The sequence below is a fragment of the Cololabis saira genome, chromosome 11 (assembly GCF_033807715.1).
Source record: "Cololabis saira isolate AMF1-May2022 chromosome 11, fColSai1.1, whole genome shotgun sequence".
Lineage (NCBI taxonomy): Eukaryota > Metazoa > Chordata > Actinopteri > Beloniformes > Belonidae > Cololabis > Cololabis saira.
The window spans coordinates 34926947-34951731 of NC_084597.1; the positions used below are offsets into that span (position 1 = coordinate 34926947).

The 24785-nt window shown below is 39.9% G+C and overlaps 1 protein-coding gene across 1 annotated transcript; it reads right to left on the bottom strand.

Moving 5' to 3' along the window:
* Positions 1 to 2573: 2573 nt before the first annotated feature.
* Positions 2574 to 24178, bottom strand: LOC133455391 (phospholipid-transporting ATPase ID-like). The gene is made up of 28 exons (XM_061734395.1): positions 23883 to 24178; positions 22942 to 23026; positions 21059 to 21117; positions 20756 to 20869; positions 20556 to 20654; positions 19403 to 19464; positions 19222 to 19294; positions 19054 to 19124; positions 18845 to 18927; positions 17605 to 17763; positions 14940 to 15028; positions 12940 to 13133; positions 12605 to 12813; positions 12468 to 12511; positions 12227 to 12392; positions 11768 to 11956; positions 11100 to 11215; positions 10820 to 10984; positions 9879 to 9990; positions 9540 to 9645; positions 9297 to 9447; positions 8932 to 9115; positions 8597 to 8820; positions 7962 to 8045; positions 7533 to 7778; positions 7184 to 7322; positions 5414 to 5544; positions 2574 to 5284 (listed from the first exon to the last, which is right to left on the bottom strand). The coding sequence occupies exons 2-28, from the start codon at positions 22994 to 22996 to the stop codon at positions 5021 to 5023; spliced, it is 3588 nt and encodes a 1195-aa protein (XP_061590379.1). The 5' UTR covers positions 22997 to 23026; positions 23883 to 24178; the 3' UTR covers positions 2574 to 5020.
* Positions 24179 to 24785: the final 607 nt, after the last annotated feature.

Consider the following 24785-nt stretch of genomic DNA (forward strand, 5'->3'; position numbering starts at 1 on the left):
CCTTGTTCAAGTTTGCTTGTGTTTGACAGTTGACAGTTGATGCTACAGTTGGTTTGAGATTTCAAATTCTGAACATTCTAAACACTTAACAGTGGGAAGACACGCCCCTTTTACTGAACATTCGAAGCATTCTAAATGGGTTGCATCCCCCGCATTTTGCTTCATTACTCATTCCACAAATGGAGATTTCTTACAAGTTGTACCTCGTTGGAAAGGGGACTAATTGGGCCTTTTTTTGGTGTAAACAATACACCAACAGGTATTTCCAAAAGGGAGATGCACTTGATTGAAAAAAACATTTTCAAGCGTTTTTGGGAAATTTTGCCCTAAAATACTACTTGAAGCTAATTTTTCCCTAATAAAGAGTGGTTCTACCATCCCAGTAACTTTTCCATTGGATTCCTGGTGTCAATATTATGAGAAAAAGTGTGTTTGTTTGTCTTTCTAGGATTTATGGTTCAGAAGTTATGGAAATCTGCGTTTTTGCCATTTTAACAGGCAAAAATTCTAAATGGGTTCCAAAAAAGAACTTTCGGACCAATTTTTTTTCGGGCAACAAGCAAAAATCGTAAGCAAACACCTAAAGGATCCCAAAAAAACAAGTTTCAGAAAAGAGTCCATCGGGTGCTCGGGAACCCCTCCTTCCTACTAGACTATCTCCAGCGTGTCCTGGGTCTTCCCCGGGGTCTCCTCCCAGTGGGACATGCCTGGAACACCTCCCTAGGGAGGCGTCCAGGAGGCATCCGGTACAGATGCCCAAGCCACCTCAGCTGACTCCTCTCAATGTGGAGGAGTAGCGGCTCGACTCCGAGCTCCTCCCGGGTGACCGAACTCCTCACCCTATCTCTAAGGGAGCGTCCAGCCACCCTGCAGAGGAAACTCATCTCGGCCGCTTGTATCCGCGATCTTGTCCTTTCGGTCACTACCCAAAGTTCATGACCATAGGTGAGGGTAGGGGCGTAGATTGACCGGTAAATCGAGAGCTTCGCCTTTCGACTCAGCTCCCTCTTCACCACGACGGTCCGGTACATCGACCGCATTACTGCGGACGCTGCACCGATCCGCCTGTCAATCTCACGCTCCATTGTTCCCTCACTCGTGAACAAGATCCCGAGATACTTGAACTCCTCCACCTGAGGCAGGACTTCTCCACCCACCCGGAGAAGGCATGCCACCCTTTTCCGGTCGAGAACCATGGCCTCGGTCTTGGAGGTGCTGATTCTCATCCCTGCCGCGTCGCACTCGGCCGCAAACCGCCCCAGCACATGCTGGAGGTCCCGGTCTGATGAAGCCAACAGGACAACATCATCTGCAAAAAGCAGAGATGAAATCCTGAGGTTCCCAAACCGGATCCCCTCCGGCCCCTGGCTGCGCCTAGAAATCCTGTCCATAAAAATTATGAACAGGACCACTCCACGGATGTATTATATTAATATATATTATGTAATTATATTATATTAATACATTAATAATATATGTAATACTATACATGTAATAATATACATTAATTAATATATTATATTAATACATATTATATTAATACTCGTTCTCATTGCCCCGGGGCATGATGGGAGGCCCCAGAGCATCATGGGAGGTGACTCATGGGGTGCTTCCGAAATCGCATACTAAATAGTAGGTACTAAAAAGTATGCTTAAATTTGGCACACTTTTGAGTAAATATCAGTAGTGTGCATTAATTCGGACGTACTATTAAGTGCGCATGCGTCACTTCCTGCCGTAGGGAGGGGTGGGGTGTTACCATGGTAACCTGTCACGGCAGCGGTAGCAGCTCCGCTCCGATCTGCTCCGCTCTTTCTCGTTTATCCCGGCCCAAACAAGATGACATTTCCCCTGCGCAGTGTGGTTTTATTCTCACCTCGTCAACTTCTAATGAGAAACAGAAGAAGGCGGCTTAACAGACTTCGGGACTCCGACAGGGAACTGCATCGCCAGATACTCCTCTATTTAGAGGGAAAGGCAAGCATAAAACTTTTTTTTACTCCTCAGGGAATATAAATTACGAAGTTCTATTTAATATGCTATACATAACAAAAAATAAAATAAATGTATTTTAAAGATATAAATATAAAATAGAATATCTTGTGAATATATCTAGTTTAATTCCTCATGTGATGTAATTAGGGCCAGAGCACTGAGAGTGCGAAGGCCCTATTGTACCTGTAGTTTATATTTGACATGTCTACTCATTAAATTAGACACATTTGCAATACACTGAAATATACTTGGGTAATTTCATGGTTAGTTTAGGCTATTTAAAAACATTATCTGACAGAATATATATTTTGGTATAAACCATTTTTTGCAGTAACCCAAAGCAGCATACTAAGCATGGCCATTTATAAGCAACTGTATACCTATAGCCTACTTTTGTGCCTTGTAAAGTGATAACAAAATAATATTACATTTTTTAAAAGAAAATACACCAATAACTCTTATTTCTTTATTTGATTTATTTTATTTCAGAACATAAAGCTGAAGCTCTGAAGCGCTTCCACTCCATCCAGCTGCAGGCCATCTGCGACCATCAGGGGCGCTTTCTGGACATATTTGTGGGTTTCCCAGGGTCTGTCCACGATGCTCGGGTGCTTAAGAACAGCCGATCCAACCATCCTGCACAATATCTGCCTGGACAATGGAGACGTGATGGAGGAGCAGGACATGCAGCCCCCTGATGAAGACCCTGGAGCATCTGGATGTGCCGAGTTGTCCTCTGGAGAAACAATCAGAGACAAGCTGTCCAGCTCCAGTGGTTGAAGTGCAAGCTCTGCAACAGCATGATTATATCTAAATGTTAACAGATATTAATCAGATTTAAAATCAATAATTATAATTGACTAATCAATCAATGTAAATATTTATATAATAGTTTATACTAGTTATAATATAGTAGTTAGTATTTGGAATGCATAGTCAACATTTATTTCATCAAACATGATTTTGTTCAAATTTTTCAATTCAATCTGTTCATTGTTCATCTTTATTTTTACCTCACAGTAATATTATTTTTGATAGTTGTTGATAAATTGCAGAGATCAGTTTGGGATTGTTATAAAGGGCTACAGGGTATTATTGTCATTGTTATCATTGTTATCATAATCAACATCTTCATTATTACAATATTAACAATATTATTAGCATTAGCATATTATACTATATATTGATTCTAGTGAATTACTGCTTTAATAAAACTTATGTTACTTGTAATTGCTGTGGCGTATGGTGTTCAACCTTTGCCTATTGTATTATTTTATCCCCTGAGGTATTTTTTAGATACCAGCTGTTGTCCTTCTTCATGCAAGTTAATAATTATCCAAAATGTGTTATAATAACACCATTTAATATTAACCTTTCTATCATTCTCCTATCATACAAGCAACTTCAATTCTCCCATGTTTCTATAATGACTATATTATTTTCAATAATTTTATTAAAGGCAGGGCCTTTTGAAAAGTTAAACTGGTTTGGGTTGCTACTGTAGATATGGAAAAATCAGGCCAGAAGAGAGGATCTACAGTTTTCGCTTCCCTGAGAACAGTCTGTTGTTGGCTGCTCTCCAGCGGATCAGCTGCTCCGGGTTCTCGTCTTCTCGTCCGTCCCTGGCACATCAAAACAATTCACGTGATAGTATTTCACTAACAGAGGAAAGTATCACCCCTTAAATTGATTAGATACGATGGTTGTGTTCTGTTGTGTGTTTGCTGTTGTGCAGCCAAATGTTGGGAGAACAACTGTGTCCTCAATCGTTCAGACTTTTCGTCGACAGAACAGGTATGTAATCTAACAATAGGCACTGTACTGTAATACTGTATTCTTTCTGTAATGCTTCATACAATATGACAGTATTCTACTTTCATTTTACAATATACAGTAAGTATACTATATACAGTGACATTTTATCTTACTCAATTTTGTGTTTTGCATTACTATATTTTTTCCACATAGGACTGCAAGACAACTTCACAGGGAACATGACTAAGCAATTTGACTGTCTTATCCGTACACAATGACACAAGCACTTGTGATTCTGATGCACTGACACGTTCATTGACATAGATATTTAATTTTGAGAGATGAACTAAGGATTTTGAGCAAGAGACTGGCTTTTGCAGGTAATCCATGGTGTTTTGCTATTTGTACGAACTGTTTTGAGAAATGCACTTACTGTTTTGCAAATGTCGAGGATGATCTGAGAAATGTACCAAAGCGACTGAAACATCATCATAAACACAAGAGAACCACATTGTTCCAAAGTGAACATGGAAACTGTATAAACCCAAAAATAAATCTCACAAAATAATTCATGAAAAGTCTTGTAAAGATTGATTATGCAAGACAGAACTTTTAGAAAAAGTTTTACCTTGTCAGAAATTGAAACAGCATCTTTAAACAAGTGTATTCTGTAATTTCTACCAGAGAAGCATCTCTTTATTTCACTGCAGTGTTTAATTTGAAACACATCCTTCAACCTCCATTTACTCAATTTTATCCAATAATTTACGGGTACATGAAAGTATTGTTTTCTTTTTTTATAATCACAATTTACCTTCATAATTTTAGTTGAATGTGACTGTATGTTGAAATTGTTCATATTTAAAACTACATTTCTGAAGTAAATTACATTTTAGCCATTTAATTTTGTATAATTCAATGACATTTTTATAATGAGTGTGTAAAGAATTGTTCTTAAAATTGAATCCTTTTTAATTAATATACTTAATTTGAAATCTCATATTACTCTAGTTTTACAGGAATGGTTCACAAATCTTCCATAACATGTTTCTATGGCACAATTTTATCTGTAAATGAAGTCAAATCAGAAGAAAAAATAATGATGGCTCAGCAGTATCACAAGCAGAGGTACACTTGTTTAGTAAACACACAAAACTACAAGCGCAATACTGAAATATAATAGGGCCTTCGCACTGTAAGTGCTCGGGCCCTAATAATAATTAAAAAAAAAGAAATCTCTGCATAGTTTAAGTCCCTGAGTGCATCTTTTCTAAGGGCTCTGTGTCTCAGCATCCTCGTTTATAGTACGGTAGTGCTGTGGCTGATTTTCAGCCAGGGGAGATTCTGTTTGTGTAAACAGGGCCGGTCGGCTCTTCAGGGGACGTTTCACCAGGAACCTTTGAGAAGTCACCAGATCACCATAGCCTTGAGAGTGAGAGAAGGCGTAGCCTGACCGACGAGTGCTGAAACGCTGGGGTCGTGCGCGGTGGAGTGCAGGAGCTGGGAGTGCCTCCTTTCGCATTTTATACCTCACCTATATAGAGTACAGAACAACAGCAATTAAATGGAGGTTTCTTACTCAACTGTTATTTGAGACACTTAGCAAACTTTTACGGATAATACTAAAATTGCAGATCAACCAGGCGGGGGTGGTTTTACTCACCTTGTCATTGATAGTGGGTTTTATCTGTAAGAGAATAAAGCGATAAGCCACCACAGGAAGGACGCAAAGGAGGCAAGTCAGAAATATGGTCAGCCACACATTTGGCTGGTTTAAAGAGTTTCTTGATGTTCCTGTAATGTAAGAAAAAACATTGGATCAGTCCTCAGAAGATAGATAGATAGATAGATAGATAGATAGATAGATAGATAGATAGATAGATAGATAGATAGATAGATAGATAGATAGATAGATAGATAGATAGATAGATAGATAGATAGATAGATAGATAGATAGATAGATAGATAGATAGATAGATAGATAGATAGATAGATAGATGTTTCTTCACTACTTCATGTAAACAGCCACCACTTGTTGACAGCAAACAGAAACACAGCAACCAACTCCACTATTTTTATTTTGATCTTGTCATTCCACTCATTTTTTTCCTGTCTTCTTTTTTCATTTGCTTTTATATCATCATTGCAAGTTGCAATCAGTGAGAGTAGTGCAATACCACCACCCGGTGGTATGGAGTGGTAGTTTGCTATATCAGTGTACCCCATAGACATATATAAAGGCTAGATGACTCGTCCGCGCTGCTGCCAATGCAGAGCGACGTCGTCACACGGCGGCCATCTTGCCACAGGAGAGCTCGCTCACTTTAACATTGTGTTTAATGGTGCCTGTACTGCTTAAACAACCTTAACTTGCTCAATTCTCAACAGATTTTCTAACAGTTTGGTTTGTTATGAACGTCAGATATGTAGTTATGACACTGCATACTTGTGAATAATTATAAACATTGAAAAACGTACTTTCATAAGAAAATAACCAGAAACAGATAGCTATGACATGGTATTTATATTATATCAATATTTCTATAGTATTCTTATTCTTAGTAATATTTATATTTACATTATAACATATATACATATATATTATTACCATATAACATATATATGTATATATATATATATATATATATATATATATATATATATATATATATATATATATATATATATATATATATATATATATATATTATTACATTATGATGTATTTATATCATGACATTATAACATCTGTGTATATATATATACATGTTATATGGTAATAATATATATATGTATATATGTTATAATGTAAATATAAATGTTACTAAGAATACTATAGAAATATTGATTTAATATAAATACCATGTCATAGCTATCTGTTTTGGTTATTTTCATATAAAAGTACGTTTTTCAATGTTTATAGTTATTCACAAGTATGCATACATCTCTGACGTTCATAACAAACCAAACTGTTTGAAAATCTGTTGAGAATTGAGCAAGTTATGGTTGTTTTGCAGTACAGACACCATTAAACACAATGTTAAAGTGAGCGAGCTCTCCTGTGGCAAGATGGCCGCCGTGTGACGACGTCGCAGCAGCGCGGACGAGTCATCTAGCCTTTATATATGTCTATGGTGTACCCTACCTCCTTCAATGTCATGAAGACATAACAGGTGAAAGGACTATGAGGAAGTCAACCCTCTTAATTCAACCCTCCTCATTTTTACACTGGACCTTTCTAGCAACAGGACTGGGGCTTAACAAAGGGTAAATTGAAACTTACTTCTGAAAGTATAGGAAGAAGCTCTTAAAATTATATCCAAGACATGAATTTTTCTGCTGCTCTTTCTGGTTTTCTCATGAACAAATACAGCATTAAGGGACAACAGCAGCCTCTATGACTCTGTGAAAAGGTACCGTACAATATACTCACCAATGAAGGGGAAAGAGGAGATGAAGATGTAATACATGCCATTGCTCTCCATTGTGAATGTAATAGCAAAGTAGGCAGCCAGGCTACCCCACACAAAAAACTGATTTAGTGATGTCCAGTAATAGGTGTCAAGACCCATCTGAAAAATGAAGGTTGAAACTGAGTATTTTCCCCACTGATCTGTATCGTACACACACACACACACACACACACACACACACACACACACACACATATACAGTATATATATATATATATATATATATATATATATATATATATATATATATATATATATATATATATATATATATATATAATCTTTGTTAGGTCAAAAGTACCATCTTACCTGTGTGCTCACCACAATAAGCAGACAGGTTTGTGCCAACACTGCAAAGGACTGATAGTCTGCAATGTCTTTGCCATCATCTCTGACTGTGTCCTGCATGGCAGCCCATGGGATAAAGAAGAGCATCAGGGAGCTGTAGCAGCTGTGGATCATGCACAACACGAAAGCCTTTTTACTGAAATACTGGTTCAGCTGGCCTGGAGCATAGAGCTGAGGATACTGGAAGCTCCAGCGGTCATTTACATCCTGAAGAAACAGAGGTGGAAAGAAAAACTAAAATTTAGAAATGTTGATATTACAGACTCCTGTATGTCATTTCAGACACTTTACAGACTCCTATATTTCTTGAGGATAATAAACTATTTTATGTAAAATATTGTATTACTATTTTCTGAAAACCTTCAGGACGACGCTGATGTTGGTACAAACCTGTTCAAAGAGGCTCAAGCTGAGGACAGGAAGGGCGGTGTAGACCAAGTTGTAGATAGTGATGAACCATTCGTCGTATACAGTCTAATGAAAATGACAATGAATGAAGCAATCATTAAAGTGTATAAATGTCTCATTTTCTGTGACAGGCCGCTATTCAGACCTGCACGGCCCTCACGTTCTCAGAACATTCTGTAGGTGAACGCTTTTTCCCTGCCTTTGTCACAGTTTTTCTTGAATATATAACAGACATCAAATTCAAAATAAGTTAATATTCGTACAAAATAATAATAATAATAATAATAATAATAATAATAGTAATAATAATAATAATAATAATAATAATAAATCTTGTAGTGGTAGTGTCTATCCAAATGAATATAGGTTGAAAGGGATTTGCAATATTTGCATACAGTTACATTTATGTTTTAAACAGCTTCACTTTTGAATTGGGGAACAGATTGATTGATTGATTGATTGATTCATGTCATGTGCAACAGGGTAGCTTGATCCTAACTTAAAGAAATGCTGAGATCTCACTTTGTTGATTCCTTTTATATCCAGTGTTAGTCAGACTTTTATATGGTTGTTTAGAATTTTCAACTGGTGTTGTAATTTCAATCTATATCACCTACCTGTGCAGAAAAGCCACAAAAGAAGGCATACCAGAAGTGAACAAAGGCAAATGTGAAGTTCTTGTAAAAGAAATACTTCAAGAACTTGCACATGCGGAGGTAAGACCAGCGACCGTGCACCAGCAGGAGGCGCTGGAGATAACGGAACTGGGCAAAGGAGAAATCACTAGAGAGTACGGCCTGCATCCCCTCCTGACCGCTGATCCCCACGCCAATATGAGCAGCTGAAAGACACACGGAAAAAATGAAACAATTAACAGCAAACAGTAAATATTCTCCAGCGGTCTGGCTCCACTGCAACTATAGGTTTGTGTATAAGTGGCTGATGAGCTAACCCTTGATCATGCTGACATCATTGGCTCCATCTCCAATAGCAAGAGTGACAGCCTGCTTGTATTTCTTGACCAACTGGACGACCTGGGCTTTCTGCAGGGGGGTGACCCTGCAGCAAATCACTGTCTGGCACATGCATGCAGTTCTCAGCAGCTCCAGCTCCAAGTCCTTTGCCAGTGCAAACGCCTGAACATGAAAGGGACGATTATAGAATTTTATGTGATACCTAAATGTCTTAATATTGAATATTAAAGCTGGAGCAGCTGGCATGGCTTTTTCTAAAATAACTCGAGAAAATTAGTCACAAAGGACACAGTTTCTTGATAACTCAGCAGAAGAAATGTTATTTCTTAAAAAATCCTCTTACTAGGCTGTGTCCATTTATAATTAAAGCATATTCTCCATTTGCTTTCTCATCCTGCACACTTTCTGTCTTCTGGAGCCAAAACAGGCCTGAACGAGCTGTGATCACAGACGGCTCCTCTGTTGCTTCCGGACACATTTTCCTCCTTGCATTTCTGGAAAAAGCAGGATATGATATTCACTAGAAAAGTATCACGGTTGCAACTAGAAAGCAGACTGTACATTACTGAATTTCTGACTGACTTACTGTAGCTCCTCTCTGACTTCTCCAGCTGTGTTGGCTGACACAATGAACACCTCCCCCATCTCTTCTCTTAGCATGTTGCAAGAATATCCAATATTTTCTGCTGTCTCTGTTTCAAAATGACACACACTATTTTGAAAGAGTGAAAAAAACAGTTTAGACGATTAAACTATGACTCTTAGGTCATTTTCAAGTAACATGTGCTGTGAACTCTGGGAAACTTACTGTACCATCTCAGGTTACTGACACATACATGTAGGTATTGTTATTGGAAGACTATGAAAACCATTGCAATCTCGTCAACAGTGAAATATTTTATTTAAAGGGTACAGTGATACCAACCTTGTTTATCTCCAGTCAAGACCCAGATTTTGATGTCAGCTTTGGCCAGTTGCTCGATGGTCTGTGGCACACCATCTTGCAATTTGTCCTCCACAGCTGTTGCTCCAAGCAGCTGAAAAACCAAAAGTGACAGGAAATTTTAAGGAGATAATGTCCATCCATACATCCATCCATCCATCCATCCATCCATCCATCCATCCATCCATCCATCCATCCATCTTCCTCTGCTTATCTGAGGTCAAGTCACAGGAGCAGTAGCCTGAGCAGGGTAGACCAAACTTCCCTCTCCACGCCCACTTCTAACCAGTTCATCTGGTGGTATCCCAAGACTTTCCCAGGCCAGCTCAGAGACATAGTCCCTCCAGCATGTCCTGGATCTTCCCTGGTATCTCCTCCCACTGGCACATGCCTGGAAAACCTCAGCAGGCAAGTGTCCCGGAGGCATCCTCTCCACGTGGCTGAGCCGGCTCATCCGGCTTGTTTCAATGCAGAGGAGCGGTGGCTCTACTCTGACCCATTCCTGGATGACCAAACTTCTCACCCTGTCCCTAAAGTAGAGCTTGGACACCCTACGGAGGTAACCAATTTCTGCTACTTGTATCTGCGATTGCATTCTTTCACTAACTACCCACAGCTTGTGACCATAGGTGAGGGTAGGAACACAGGCCAACTGATAAATGGAGAGTTTCACCTTTCGAATGCTCTTAGTACTTTGTTGATACAAGTTGCAATTATTTTTTTCTCTAATATAATTTTTCTCTAACTTAGGACTTCCAACTTCAGGAGGCCTTCCAATTGAAACTTCCATCTTGCAACCAAGATTATTCTGACTTTAGAGTAACATAAAACTCCTGAACTACAGCTAAATAGCATTGTCTCAAGTAAGCAATTAACTAGTCAATGGTTGGCTGTTTAGTAATACATTTAGCAGGAGAACTAACAATCAGGTCTGTCTCAATCTCCTCATAAAGCTGGTCGAGTCTCTCCTCTCGTCCCTCTATGGCAGTGCTGGCATCATGGTGACGCTGTCTCCACTCCTGTGTGTAGTGTTTGTCCAAGTCCTTGTAGGCCAGAGCGAGCGTACGGAGGCCGTCACCTGCATACTCCTATTGTTGGTTGGATAGTTTAAAAGTTAGTTACAGCACTGCCTGTTTTTAGTAAAAACAAAAACAAAAACAATAGAAAATATTTGACTCAAAAAGATTCAAGTGCATCTCTCACATTGAGATGTCCAGTAGTAACTTTCATCAGTCTGTCACAGGAGGGGTGTAGTCTTTCATAGATGATGGTGTCTGCTCCTTTACAGTACAGGGTGAGTTTACCTTCAGGGCTACATACTGGAGAACACATTGAAAGAATTTCATTTATCAAACGTAATATATTTAGCATTATAAGGGCTAATGAATTAGAAAGACAACAAATGCTAGAGAGAGCAAAAATAAATAAATAAAAAAAAACTATTATATTTCAGATGAAATGTGTATTAGTACACACAGAGAACTGGCAATAACTGCTTTATCTCGAATGTATGAACACATTGGCTGTCTATTAATTTAAAATGTGTGAATTTCTGTGGTCATGAAAGAGACACAAGTGTACAGATGTACTGTGAATTTATTTTAAAATAATATTTGAAAGATTAAATTGGTTAATGAGCCTCCACCTAGTGATACGAATGACAAAAAAAAAAGAAAAGAAGAGAAAAACACTATTATATACTGGTGGTGAAACTGCATTGGTTGCCATTTTTTTTACATTTCCAGTTTTACCTATCAGGCTCTAATGATTTAAAAACGTATGTAGTGTACCCATGTCTGTATACATTCTCAGTGCACTCATACTGTGAAGATTATCTACACATCTAGCTTTTTTCAACTTCTCTCTCTCACCTATCACTGACATCCTCTTCCGCACGTTGTTGAAGTCCAGAATAGCCAGGAGTTCATATACGACTTTTCTGCCCATCTCCATGACCGTGATGGTCTCTGGTGTACGAGAGCGGAACACAAAACCAAAGTTCCTCGCTGCCGTCACCAACGCCCCCTCGTCAGGAGACTGAGCCTGGTAGTTGAGTTCTCCTACCCGGTGAAAAAGTGTGGGAAAAGAGCACATAAAATACAAAAACGTGAAGAAAATCCACAGTCAGACATGTTAAGTTTGACATATTGTGACTGCTTATGTTTGAAAACTCAATTAGTCCTATTTTCAATGTCATCGAGGGTAATTTGGAGTTCATACGACCATGTACAATCTTAAAAAATAACGGGTGTGATCTGCAATCAAACTCTATATCAAGCCAGTGTCATGGGCTCGTAATCCCCAATATGATGACCATCACAGGACCTCACCTTCTTTCTTTTCCTCCGGCATGACAGTGTGGCACAGAGCCAGCAAGCGGAAGAAGGCCTGGGCCTCTGGGTTTCTCCCTCGCACCGTCTCCAACAGACTGCCATCGTGAAAGACAAACTTTGGGTCCGCAAGAGGATTCCAGCTGAAGTCCACTTTCTCTGTTTTCTTTAAAGAAAATGTAAAAAAAATATGATCACTTGTAGTACTTATAACTTAGAACGGTTTGTTTAGCCTTCCCACCTCTGTTATTTCCACCCTTTGTCCAGAAAAGTCATATATCTCTCCTGAAAAATAGAAGATGGGTTCTGAATCAATCATTCAGGTACAAGGATGTGTGTTTCTCTCTTTACTTTGTATATTGTGATAAAGCTGTTCACCATAAGCTTTTCCATTGATGGAGCACTTGTTGAAGGTCATGATGTTTTGCGTCAGGGTGCCGGTCTTGTCACTGAAGATGTATTTGATCTGGCCTAGCTCCTCATTCAGTGTGGTGGTCCTGGCCTGGGCAGGAGTGTCATTTTTAGGGTAATACATCTTCCTGTCCCAGTCTATGAAGAAGCTGTTCCCAAGACGGATGATCTCCACGCTAACGTTTAAGCACAAATGTCAAAATATCAGGCGTGAAGGAACAGTCATAGAGAAAACCAGGGCTAGAATTGTCACAGTAACCTTCACTGTTCTCTTATATACACATCTGTTTCTTGATACATACCTAACGTAGAGAGAAATGGGCACCACTGTGTTCAGAACTATGACGTAGGACCAGAAGGAAAGGAAGGATGAGAGAGAGGTGCCAATCCCTGGTTCACGAGGAAGAAACTCCGTGAACACAGAACCGTCCGTCATCTCCCAGATTGCATTGCCAATGGCCAGAATAGAGCACATGATCGCCAGGAAACCAAAGATCTAATAGAAAAGACAGAAAAAAATGTTGAGTATGTAGTCATTTTAAGTATAAGATTGCATCTCAATGGTATTCTTGCGAAGGTAGAACATTGTACACACCGAGACATTCACATCTGTCACAGGAACAAGACTGAGAAAACTTACAGAAACCTCAAACAAGACCTATTACTTCATGTGATACCTGTTACATTTTGAACTTCAATTCCTCTTACGGGCACTGCACCTGTCACAAACCCCCCAAATGAGACAATTGTACTGTGATAAACTTCACACCAGCTGTTATTCCTGCAACACACCGATTCCTCTCACCCTCACCATGATCCCAAAGACATTAAAGTGGTGTGTTGAAGGCAAAGGAACTATCCACCTAGGAACATCAAACTGTGAATCCACATACTCTCCTTCTGAAGAACCGCTTGTTAAGCCTAAAACAAGCCAAAATCCACTGCCCGATTCCATTGAGGATTCTAACTACCTTGCTACAATGGTTAATCGCTGTTCCATACCTCTACCAAAAGGTGTTTACTGGATTTGTGGCATGAAGACTTATGAATATCTTCCAAACGGTTGGTCTGGAATATGTGGTCTGGGCCATGTGGTACCAGCCATGAGAATCGTTACTGTACCACCGAAAGTTCGCATTGTTAAAAGAGAATTGTACACACACACACAAACACCATGGACAAGATTCTTTGGTGCCCTCGTTCCAAATTACGGAGTCATGGCAGCTTTGGACCAGATAAGGGATTTATCCCATGCAGTTGAAGATTTAGCAAAAACCACAGCAAAAGGCATGTCAATGCTCTCACAAGAGATGACTGCTGTAAGGATGATGGCCTTACAAAATCGTGCTGCATTGGACTATTTATTAGCTTCTCAAGGGGGAACTTGTGCTGTGATTAAAACTGAATGTTGTACCTTTATACCTAACCACAATGCCACCATCCAAGAAATAACGGATCACTCGAAAGATATTGCTAAAACGTTACATACACCTGTCACAACTAGTTTGTTTGATTGCTTTAAAGAACAGTTAGGACACGTTGGTTACTTGATATTTGAATTTGCTTTGTTGGCTTGTTGTTATTTGGCTCTGATAACATGTTTAAGGTTCACTTGCAAAATATGTATCACTACTCCACTGTAAAAAAAAAAAAAAATTTTTTTTAAAAAGATTGTGAATTGATGAAGCATTGTGACAGCACGTGGCCCCCTGCAGGGCTTTGAAGTAGGACCCAACACCTTTGTGTTAGCTTCAAACTTCCTACCCAGCTCCCTACCAACCCCCCGCAGACGACACCTGGAAGTTGGTTCAAACAGACTTGAATCACGAGAACACCCTATGGGGTAATTCAGAAGTCTGTGACAGTCATGCCAAATGTCTGATAATGACATTTGGCCACATATCATATCCGGCTGTGAATTACTTTTGTCTCTCGCCTGATTTGTGTATTCCTGCCTTTTGTTGTTAAACTTCTTGTATAAAAACCTGGTTACAACATCACTCGAGGTCGGCACACCAACTCAGACACGATCTGTGTAGGTTCGCCCACCGCCGGCTTGCTGAATAAAAACTCACTATACCACAAAGCGGACTTCTGAACTGGTTTGATAAATTCCTCAACATTTGTAATTCCTATAATAGAGCCTAACTGAAAAACCTCAGAAATGATCAAACAAATCTGAGATCATTGTTACCAAAACAACCCCACTGTTTTAATGACATGTAGATTAATGTATTAGTGAAGCATTTACTTTAGATGTCCGTCTGAGAATTTATGTGTATTTGTATGTGTATAAACTTACACACAACACCAGGACATTCATCAGGTGATCAATACTGGTGCGTTTGAAAGTTGTCTTTCCACTGTTCTGCATGAGCTTGGTGTCAGGACCTGAAGAGATTCAATGACACGTTCAGATACTCTCACAATTATCAAGACAGTTTTCAGAATTTGCACAATGAGATGGGAAAATCTCTTTAGGTTACCACTGATATGCTGATAACCATACATTGCTATGCATTACTTGCAACTTTTTTCTGCATTCAATGGCCATGGATGAAAAATGCAGATTTTATTAATCAGAACATATGTAATAAGCAAATTGTTTTTATAATGGGTTTCCCAGCCACTAAAACCAAATATATCAATTGTCATAACAGGCCTTGGTATAATGTGTAGAATTACAGTAGTTTCCTTTCATCTGAAATGTTGGCAGATTGATCCCTGTGACTTTCCAAAATGCTCCAAAGAGTTATAGTGCAGGTCCAAAGTTCTGGTAAGTGGAGAGTGTTGTATCAGGTTCACGGGTGACCAGTATAAATCGTACGCAATATCATAGGCAGAACACAACGCTGTGGTAATCTCTACAAAGGGAAACTGTCAGAGAAACGTTTTTTACTCTTCGATGGACTGGCAAGCTGTCCAGGGTGTGCCCCCCTTTTTGTCCATCTGGAAAAGACTCCAATAGACCCTTGTCTCTACCATGCTCACTCTCCTAATGAGGATACACTGGTGATCACAGGTCTGGGGCCTCATTTAAAATGGAGTGTGTAGGAGTCATACTAAAAGTGCACGTACGCCCAAAAGCCGAAAATGGCGGGCGCAAAAAAAAATCCGGATCTATAAAACCGCGTGCACGCAGATTTCCACGCAATGTTCCCTTTATGAATCACAGTCCACCTGGAATTCTGCGCAGCTGAATCCGCCCCATATCCCGCCCTCAACACGCCCATAAATCCATATGGATGAGCCTATTGAGCATGCGCAGTGGCTTCCTGCAGCCTGTTAGGGATGAATGCGTCAGAATGAATGAACGTGTCGAGCCACCGTGCCACTGAATTTCGCTGAGATCTGAGATCTAGATGTTGTGGATGATGTGGAGAGAGGACAGTGAAACGAGATTATTTCGGTGGTCACAGTAAAAGTAGATTGCGTCGTGCCACGATTGCACGACGCAATTTCCACTGGGGCAGAGGGGACATGTCCCCCCCACTTTTCAAAATGATGTATTTGTCCCCCCCACTTTTTACAGTTTCAAAACTAACGGTAGGCTCAGCAAATCATCAAGACACTCGGGACGGCGGCCCGGCAGCCCCCGCTCCCCCTCCTCCCTCCCGTCTCCCCTCAGAGCTGCTCTAGGCGGTTTTATGGTTCCGCGTTATACCAACGCAGAGCCTACGGCGTAGTGTACGTGGCGACGCGCACCTACGCCGGACCCTACAGCGTAGGCTCTGCGTTGGTGTGACGCAGAACCATAATTCCGGCTTAAAAGTAAACAACATGTGCGCACGTACCCGTGCATGACAGGCAGACACACACGGGGAGAAGGGACTATTTCTTTAATTTCTATTTTTTTAAACACTTTATCCTTATGAACGCAATTGTTATATAGTCCAACTTTCCTTATTTTAATCAGAACACTTTCTTTTTTCCTCTTCGGCGTGGAGTAGTGGGTTCGCCCCCCCCTCCCCGCCCCCCCCGCCGCCTGCTCCGTTATCAGCACTATTTTATTATAAGTCTGATATATGTTGTGATATGTGATGACATTATTAAGAGTATGACATGTATCTGGCTTCATTTCACCACCTCACAGCCTGCGTCGCCAGTTCCCCGTGTCTTAAGTAAATTCTTACGGGAGGGTCCTGGTTGCCGTAAAGATAAGCAGATTTTTCGGTTAGTTTTTTCTTTTTAGATCCGAGGCTTTGCGTAGAAGGTGGCTTCCGCAACTTTCAGGCGCTTTTTCTGCGCAAGCAAGCTTTATAGATGAGGCCCCTGAACTTTGGTTTTGTGGTCCAACTTTACATGCCAGGGACCATCGCAGTTATGGATATGAGTTCAAGGGGTTTAGTTTGAGGAGCATTATTGAAATTAATTGTCTGATTACTGAAGATGATGGCATTGGCACTATTGACTACTTGTACATGTGATCTCTTCAATGGGCGTTGCCTCATTCCTTCTGAGGCTGACGTGCAGTGGTTACTGCTCCGCTGGACACATTCAGCCTTTTTGATCATTTATGTTGCCAATTGAACCATCGGTGGTAATGCCAACATCCATGGCATAGATTTTGTTGACATAATCTTACCTTTCTTACCCAAGATTTCTAACCAGCAATGTTATTTTTCAACCCTGCCAAGCCTGTATTCTCATACACATCACTGAACAATGGCTCCGTTGCCAATATAAGCAGTCCGTCCTTATTTATTTATTTTTTTAGGTAAGCTTTTGTAGCAATAGGGAAGCGTCCATATTCCAGAGTGAGATACTGAAACTTGCAGTCAAAACTGGTTTAACATAACAGGGAAAAATGCAGAGGAGGCATGTCCCATAATAAGACACCAAATTTAATTTCAAAGAATCATCGTTGGTTTTCCAAAGCTAAATATATCACTGGCAGCTAAACCCAAAGTACCTCATTCATAGTAGCTAGAATACAAAGAAAAATGTTAGTCAAGCTTAAGAGTTACCTCCAAAGATGACCAGACCAAAGCACCACTCTGTATTCCGGAGAGTGCATCCTCTGAGAAGCACTTTGTCATTGTCTAAGCCGTACTTTTCTCCATTCACAGTTAAGGTCCCTTTGAACTTGTCCAGACGGTTATTGGGAGGCTCGCATTGCACTTCACCTTTAAAAAAAAAAAGCGCAAACAGTTACATGTTTGCATCCAGATCCAGTTTAGTCCACATCCAGATGTTTAAAGGATAGAAATTGGAGGTAATAAATGACTATAATAATAAACTCCACAGTCAAATAATAAAATATAATGTGTAAATGATGGTAAGTATAAATCCAAAAACAAGGAAATTACATTTATTGTCGAAGTTTAGATATTGTAGTGTGTCCGTGGGCAGTGGGTATCACTCCTTTCTCACAGAATACTTAAGATGTCATATGCAATACTTAAAGCACTCATCTATACAGTTTTTTATGTTTCATATGATTGTAAACTGTAACATTTAATTTTCAACTGTAGCTCCAATACATTTAGTTCGAGCTTGGAAATGTTGCTGTTTAATGAAAAAGGGTTTAAATCTTCACCATCTTAAAGAAGCACCAAGTTTTATTTTGTTTTTGTTTTTTCTCTCAATGATAATACATGGTTCCTTTGAAAGAATATTTAATAATTGTCAGGAAACTTTTTCCAATTTCCGCTCCCCTGCTGTCTAGAAAAACCAGGCAATATCACCTTGGACCCCTTTTCTGGTTCAGGGGTCTTCAATTCCCATCCTCGAGGGCCGGTGTCCTGCACGTCTTATGTTTGTCTGTTTTACGCACCTGATTCAAATTAATGGTTGATCATCAAGGTCTGCACAAGTCTGTTAGTGACACAGCTACTTGTATCAGGGAGACATCTAAAACATGCCCGACACCGGCCCTCGAGGACCGGAATTGCAGTGGCAAAGTGGATAATATGAAAGATAGACTTGTGAATTGCACACTGAGAACTTTTTTCCTTGATGAGGCACATGATGTAGGTGTTTCTTAAATGTTGCTGTTGCACGGTTGGCATTAGTTATGGGCACCATATGTTTTGGCAAAATAACTACAGTATGTACAGTGTGTTATGTGGTTTAGAAAACCCCCTGTGTTCCTGGGTTGGTATTTTCATGATCAGAGAAATCCTATTTTCTTTCTTGAATCCTTTGTGAAGGAAGTAGATTGCACATTTGAAAGTCTGCCGTACGTATGAAGTTTCAGGCTCTCACCTTTGAAGCCTGCAAGCACTTGGATGCAGTCGCCCATCTCTCCAGTTACAGTCAGCGCCTGCTTCACTTTCAGATTGGTTTCGCTTAGGGAGACCAAGAGGACATGAGAAGCATGTGACTGAAGGGAAATCCAAGACAGTGTGAGACTTAACCTGTCAGCCACAGGTGCACACAAACACACACTCACATGCACAGTATTTCACACTGACCCATCTAACTCAGCTGTTTCCACGTAGACCAGATTGAGAGGCTCACTGCTGGAGAGCAACAGCAGATCTGCCTGAGAGATGAAAGGACTGTAAGCGCAAATCAGGAGAAAAAAACACCATGAATGAATCTTTCTGTTTAATTTTCGTACCTAGTAAGTTAATACTTACAGTGACAAACTCATTATTTTCCAGTTGGACAACGTCTCCAACCTGAACATTCATCCATTTTTCTTTTTTCAGTCTGTAGAGACATGAACATAAAATCTGATCACATTTTACACAAAATACAATCTTTTATTCCATTTTGTTACAAATCTTTGATATAAGTTTTACAGGGTAAATGACTCACTCTCCATTGATGAGGACATCCACCATGCGGTTATTCACCTGCTTGTCAGATTTGTGTCTGTTCTACTCAGTTGACAGAGAGAAAACATAGATTATTCATTAATTCTGCTAAAATTCTGCTTCTTATTTAAGCCGATTTAAAATACTGTGCGATATTTTAAATCGTATGAGACTGCCCCATCTCACACTGCACGACTAGATCGCGGAGTTCAAAACTTCAGAGCCCACGATTTATGTTCTCACACTGTACGAGCCGATGCTCGGATGCGACCCGTCTGCTCACACTATACGTTCATAATCCTCCCGTCAGACCTCTGTTACTGGAACTCGAGGCCGGTTTTGGGGCAGGTGTGGGCTGTGTCCACCGAAACGTGCGTCCTGCCCACCCGATCAAAGGTTATGGGGATCCTTTATTTTTTTTATAATTTTATATATTAAAAAAATCCCAAAATATCTGTACCGTTTCTGATTGGGTCGGCACTGCGCATCATTTTTAGACACAACAAAAAACGCATACCGCAAAAGTTGTGTCTCGGCGGAGGAACCCGACGTCCCAGCAAAATGAGAAGAGAAAAAAGAGAGTGTTCCGAACAGCAGACAGCGCACACACTAAAGGCTGATTTATGGTTCTGCGTTAAACCAACGCAGAGCCTACGGCGCAAGGTACGCAGTGACCCGCACCATACGTGGAAATGCGCTCTTTTTTTTGCTATTAAAACATGATTTGTAATGTGAATTTGCAACACTTAAACTACAAATAATAGTTTTTGACGTGACATCAGAGATTGTGCATGCTCTCTGTGAAAGGATGAGTCAAATCGGGTCGTAGCTGCTTCAACTGTGTGATTCCTTCATGAGGAGCGACCAGGATTTCAAACATGCTTGATTTTCTTGCGACCTCACGATTCCTGATCGGGAGCTCGTCATGAGGTGTTAATCTCTCATCGTTACCCCACGTACACTGCACGAGGCACGAGCAACGATTGGGTCAAAATCGGGCCCGATCAAAAAAAAGTCGCACGACTGGAAAATCGGCTCAAAACGAGACGATAATCGCACAGTGTATGCCCGGCTTAAGTCTTAATATTGAGTTTGATTCTCTCTACTTTAGTATGAGTGGAGTCCTGTTATACATTTGATTAATTTTATCTTACTATGTCATCAGTGGCGTCTTTGACCGCTGTCATGGTCAGCACCAAAACCAGGGGTACGGCTGTGGTGAACCAGGAAAGTGAGGATACTTGTGGGATTAACTGTTGACACAACCAAAGACATGGGAAGATAATTACATAAGATCCACATAATTATGATCATTCAAAATGACATGGAATATATTAAGAGATAAAAGGTCTACCTGAAGGATAAGAAGGAAGAGGAAGTAAGTATTTGCAAGTCTCCTGAACTGCTCAAACAGGTTAAGAGGCAGGAAGGTAAAAATGTTGTATTTGGAGGTCTTGATGGCATTGTTCTGAAGAGGACAGTGAAATTACATTATCAAAAAAAAAGAAAAAAGAAATTGCATTACAAAAGACATGGAGTTGACCATGAAACAGTATGTAAGCATGTTTTAGTCATTAAGCAGCTCCCTCATACTCTGACTGTAACTCAAATATTCATTGGTTTGATGGAAATACTTTACGACACACTGTTCACTCACAGCATAGTGGCACGACAGGTTGAAAGGTCTGTCATTTGCTCGCAAGCGTCGCTCCTCCTCTGTAAAGAAATACAAGTTTGAGAGCAACGGTGAGTTTATGTGTTTCAGCAGCTTTAGTAACAGTAACAGGATTTTAGCTTTAATTGCTGCTAACACACTGAATAGAAAAGTACACTGTATGGACAAAAGCAGCCAGACACCTGACCATTGCAACTGCAAAAAGAAGTGGTTTGAAAGGCTGTTTCTACTCCACGTTAAAGTCGGCCTTGCTCCAACCTTTGGCCCACATCATTTTTCATAAAATGCAAATGGTTCAGCTGAGGATGCCATAGCCATGGCCCTCATACTTGGCCCCTCCTCCCTCACCACAGGCTCTTCACGGGGGTGTGCTAAGTCAGCTATCACACTACATGTACTTAGGGCTGGGCGATTTATCGAGATTTTAATATATATCGATATATTTTCAAACGCGATATGGTACGAGACAATATTGTTTATATCGATTTAAATTTTTTTTTTTTTTTTTTATGATTTTGATATAGCTTATTTTGTGACAAATTGACTTGAATGTTTTATTTGAGATTTGCACAAATGTTTTGTCATTTGTACAACTGTCAACCTCAGTGGAAAAGTCTGCCTGTTACTGTCTACATTGTATTAATTGCACAGTGTATTTGAATTTAATTGTTATGCAGGAAAGGGATATTTGTTTTATTTTATTCAAGAAGTATTTTTATTCTATATATGCAGGCAGTTTATTTTTATTTGTTTTATACATTTTGATATTGTGCAGATCTCTGTTAATAAAGGAACCTGTGTGACATTTGGCACGAGGCTTTGTATTAAAACTGACTGTTTTTTTAAGGGTTTGCCTCAGAAAAAATGAAGCTAACAGAGATGCTATGCTATAATGCTTTGGGGGAAACCCCAATTATGGCACAGAAAAAATATCGATATATATATCGAGTATCGCCATTTAGCTAGAAAATATCGAGATATGACTTTTGGTCCATATCGCCCAGCCCTACATGTACTGTATACCTACAGCTCACCTCATCACCAGAACTTCATGGTCAAATTTGGGTACGACACCAAAATAGTGGTGCTGATATCACAGGAAGGTGAATCAGCCTACTGAGCCGAGGTCATGATGCCAACTACGTGGTTGCCAGCCCTCAATCTGTCACTCAGCAGCTCCAAAATGAAGGAAATCATCCAGGACTTTAGAAACACATGGCATACCCCTCCTTCACACCTCTTGTTGTCTCAGCAGAGCAAAAAAACATCATAAAAGAGCCCTCACACCTGAGTCGTCACCTGTTTGACCTGTTGCACTCTGGAAGGCATTATAACATGAGTAATAAAGCCTGGAAAAACAGACTAAGAAAAAAACATCCTGAGTTCACACCTGCAACACACTCCTCACACCCATCTCTCATATCTCATATCCCATCTCTCTCAACTCACCTTATCTGTGCAATCCATATGTTGTGCAACATATTCATCTAACTTGTCAAGCTGCTAAGTATAGTTTTCTACTTGGTTTCTTATTTATTTTAACCTTTATGTTCTTAACAATGTATGTGTGTAGTATGTATGAACATTATCTGTGAATGATGTTTTATTGAATATGATGCACCTAAGTTTGATTTCCTCAGATTTCGATATATCAACTGCATAGTTGCATCCTATCACAGGATAAACCCATTACATCGAACAAATGTTTGCAAATGTAGAATGAATGGACAGTTGCTTGGTTTTATACACATGTAGCAATAAGTCTGATAGAAACACATGAAATTAGTTATTAACAGGTGTAGCCAAATACCTTTGTCCATACAGTGTATCAGTGCTGCAAGTAAAATGACATTATCAGAGCTCACCTTCCTTTTTCTTATGTCCAAAGAAGCCATCAAAATAGGAAAGCACTGATCCCATCTTTAGCTCAGGTTGTCCATAATTTCAGTCCTAAACGAATGAAATGAAATGAATGAAGGACAGGTATGAGGATAGGATAAAAACAACCACACATATTTCTAAGGCTTGACACATTTTTAAATCAGCAAATTCAGCCAACGTTTTGAAGATATCACGTGACTGGTGGCTGTAACTAACTGATGCCATTCAACTTTGCACTTCCTCTGCCAAACAAAAACACAAAAGCAGCACTATTTGCACAAAAAGGTTGCGTTGTTGCAAGTAGGTTGCACTGCTTGGATCTCTTTAGCGACTCTGAGTCAACCAACTGTGGTAAGAAAGAAGGAAAAAACTGTATTCTAAGCCATAGTTTGTGCTTACAGTCAGAAGTTATGGTATGTTTATGCTACCTACTGTACCCACTCAAAGGGGTATTTAAAACTCTTGCCTTGTCTTGGCGATAAAGGTGTCAAAACATCTATCCTCTCCCTTTTAAACTTATCAGAGTAACATCTTGCCAGACAATCAATAACCTGACATTTCAAGGCGGTGATATCTCTTACTCATTTATCGGTAACTGACCAGCAGTCATTAGCACAATATAAAACTGTAAAAGATCAATTAAAATATTCCAACAGTCGTATGTGTGTGCATCTCAGTGGTTTTACCTGTACGCAAATCCGAAAATGTAAATTCGGTAGTTTTACCACTTTTAACTGCTTCACAATGTGTAAACTGCTCATGTACACAATACAGTAGCTGAGAGTCAGAAAGAAGTTCAGGACATTCATTTCTGATGTGTCATCTAAAGTGTTATCAATGAGCTAATTTGGGATCTCGGTCCACCAGAATACCAGACATCAAACATTTTTCTCTGTCTTAAATCAAATGTAACTTAACAACATACCTTTAACAAAAATGAAATCCCCATTAGGTCCTGCACACATGGGCACAAAGCAAATACAAGAGAGGGGGGATTCTACAGGTTTCCACCCTCCATTTGTTTCCTTCTTTGATTAGGGAAATCCAGGCGCTCGTCATGTACCCATAGACACCTATCCAGTCCCACAGAGCAAACAGTTTGACTGGGACCTCAAGCAGTGTGAAAGACAATGCTGACAACTGTAGATACCTGCAGAACTGAGAAAAGCAGCTTCAGAGGAGGTCTCAGGTTCATGCAGGAAGAGATGGGATCTCTCTCCGCCCAACAGCCCAGGGCTTGAGCAAACAGTCCAGCGATCTTTGGACCTGGATGGCGAGTCAGTGCAGTGGATGGGGTAGTAAAGCAACAATAAAGGTGAGGGGAACAGCCAATCAGAGCCAACGTTATGTCTTTGATCTGGGTAGTCAGGTGTGCAACTCACCCTTTGATCAGCTCTCGGACTGAAGAGTTTTATTGCCACATATTCAATAACACTGCATGTTTTTCCCTTTTTTTTATTTGCTTCAGCGCTTCAGTGTTGCTTCTGGTTGGAACTGATATATTCTGTAGCCTCCAGACTTTAATTTAATTCAATTTTATTTATGTAGCGTCTATTACAATACAAATTGTCTCTAGTGAGTGACATTGTGCCACTGCGGTGCACTACTAACGTCTGGACTACTTTAATGCGCTGTATGTTGGTTCCTATCAATCTTTTCTGCAATGTCTGCAATTGGTTCAGAACGCAGCAGCTCAACTTTTTTTTCTTTTCTATTTTTCTTCTTAACAGCTCGATCTCAAGAGCTTCAGTTCTGTTCACTTCAGCCCGGCTAGGGTGTATACATGGCTTTTAAAAATTCCATATCAGTCGGATTAAGGCAACAATTA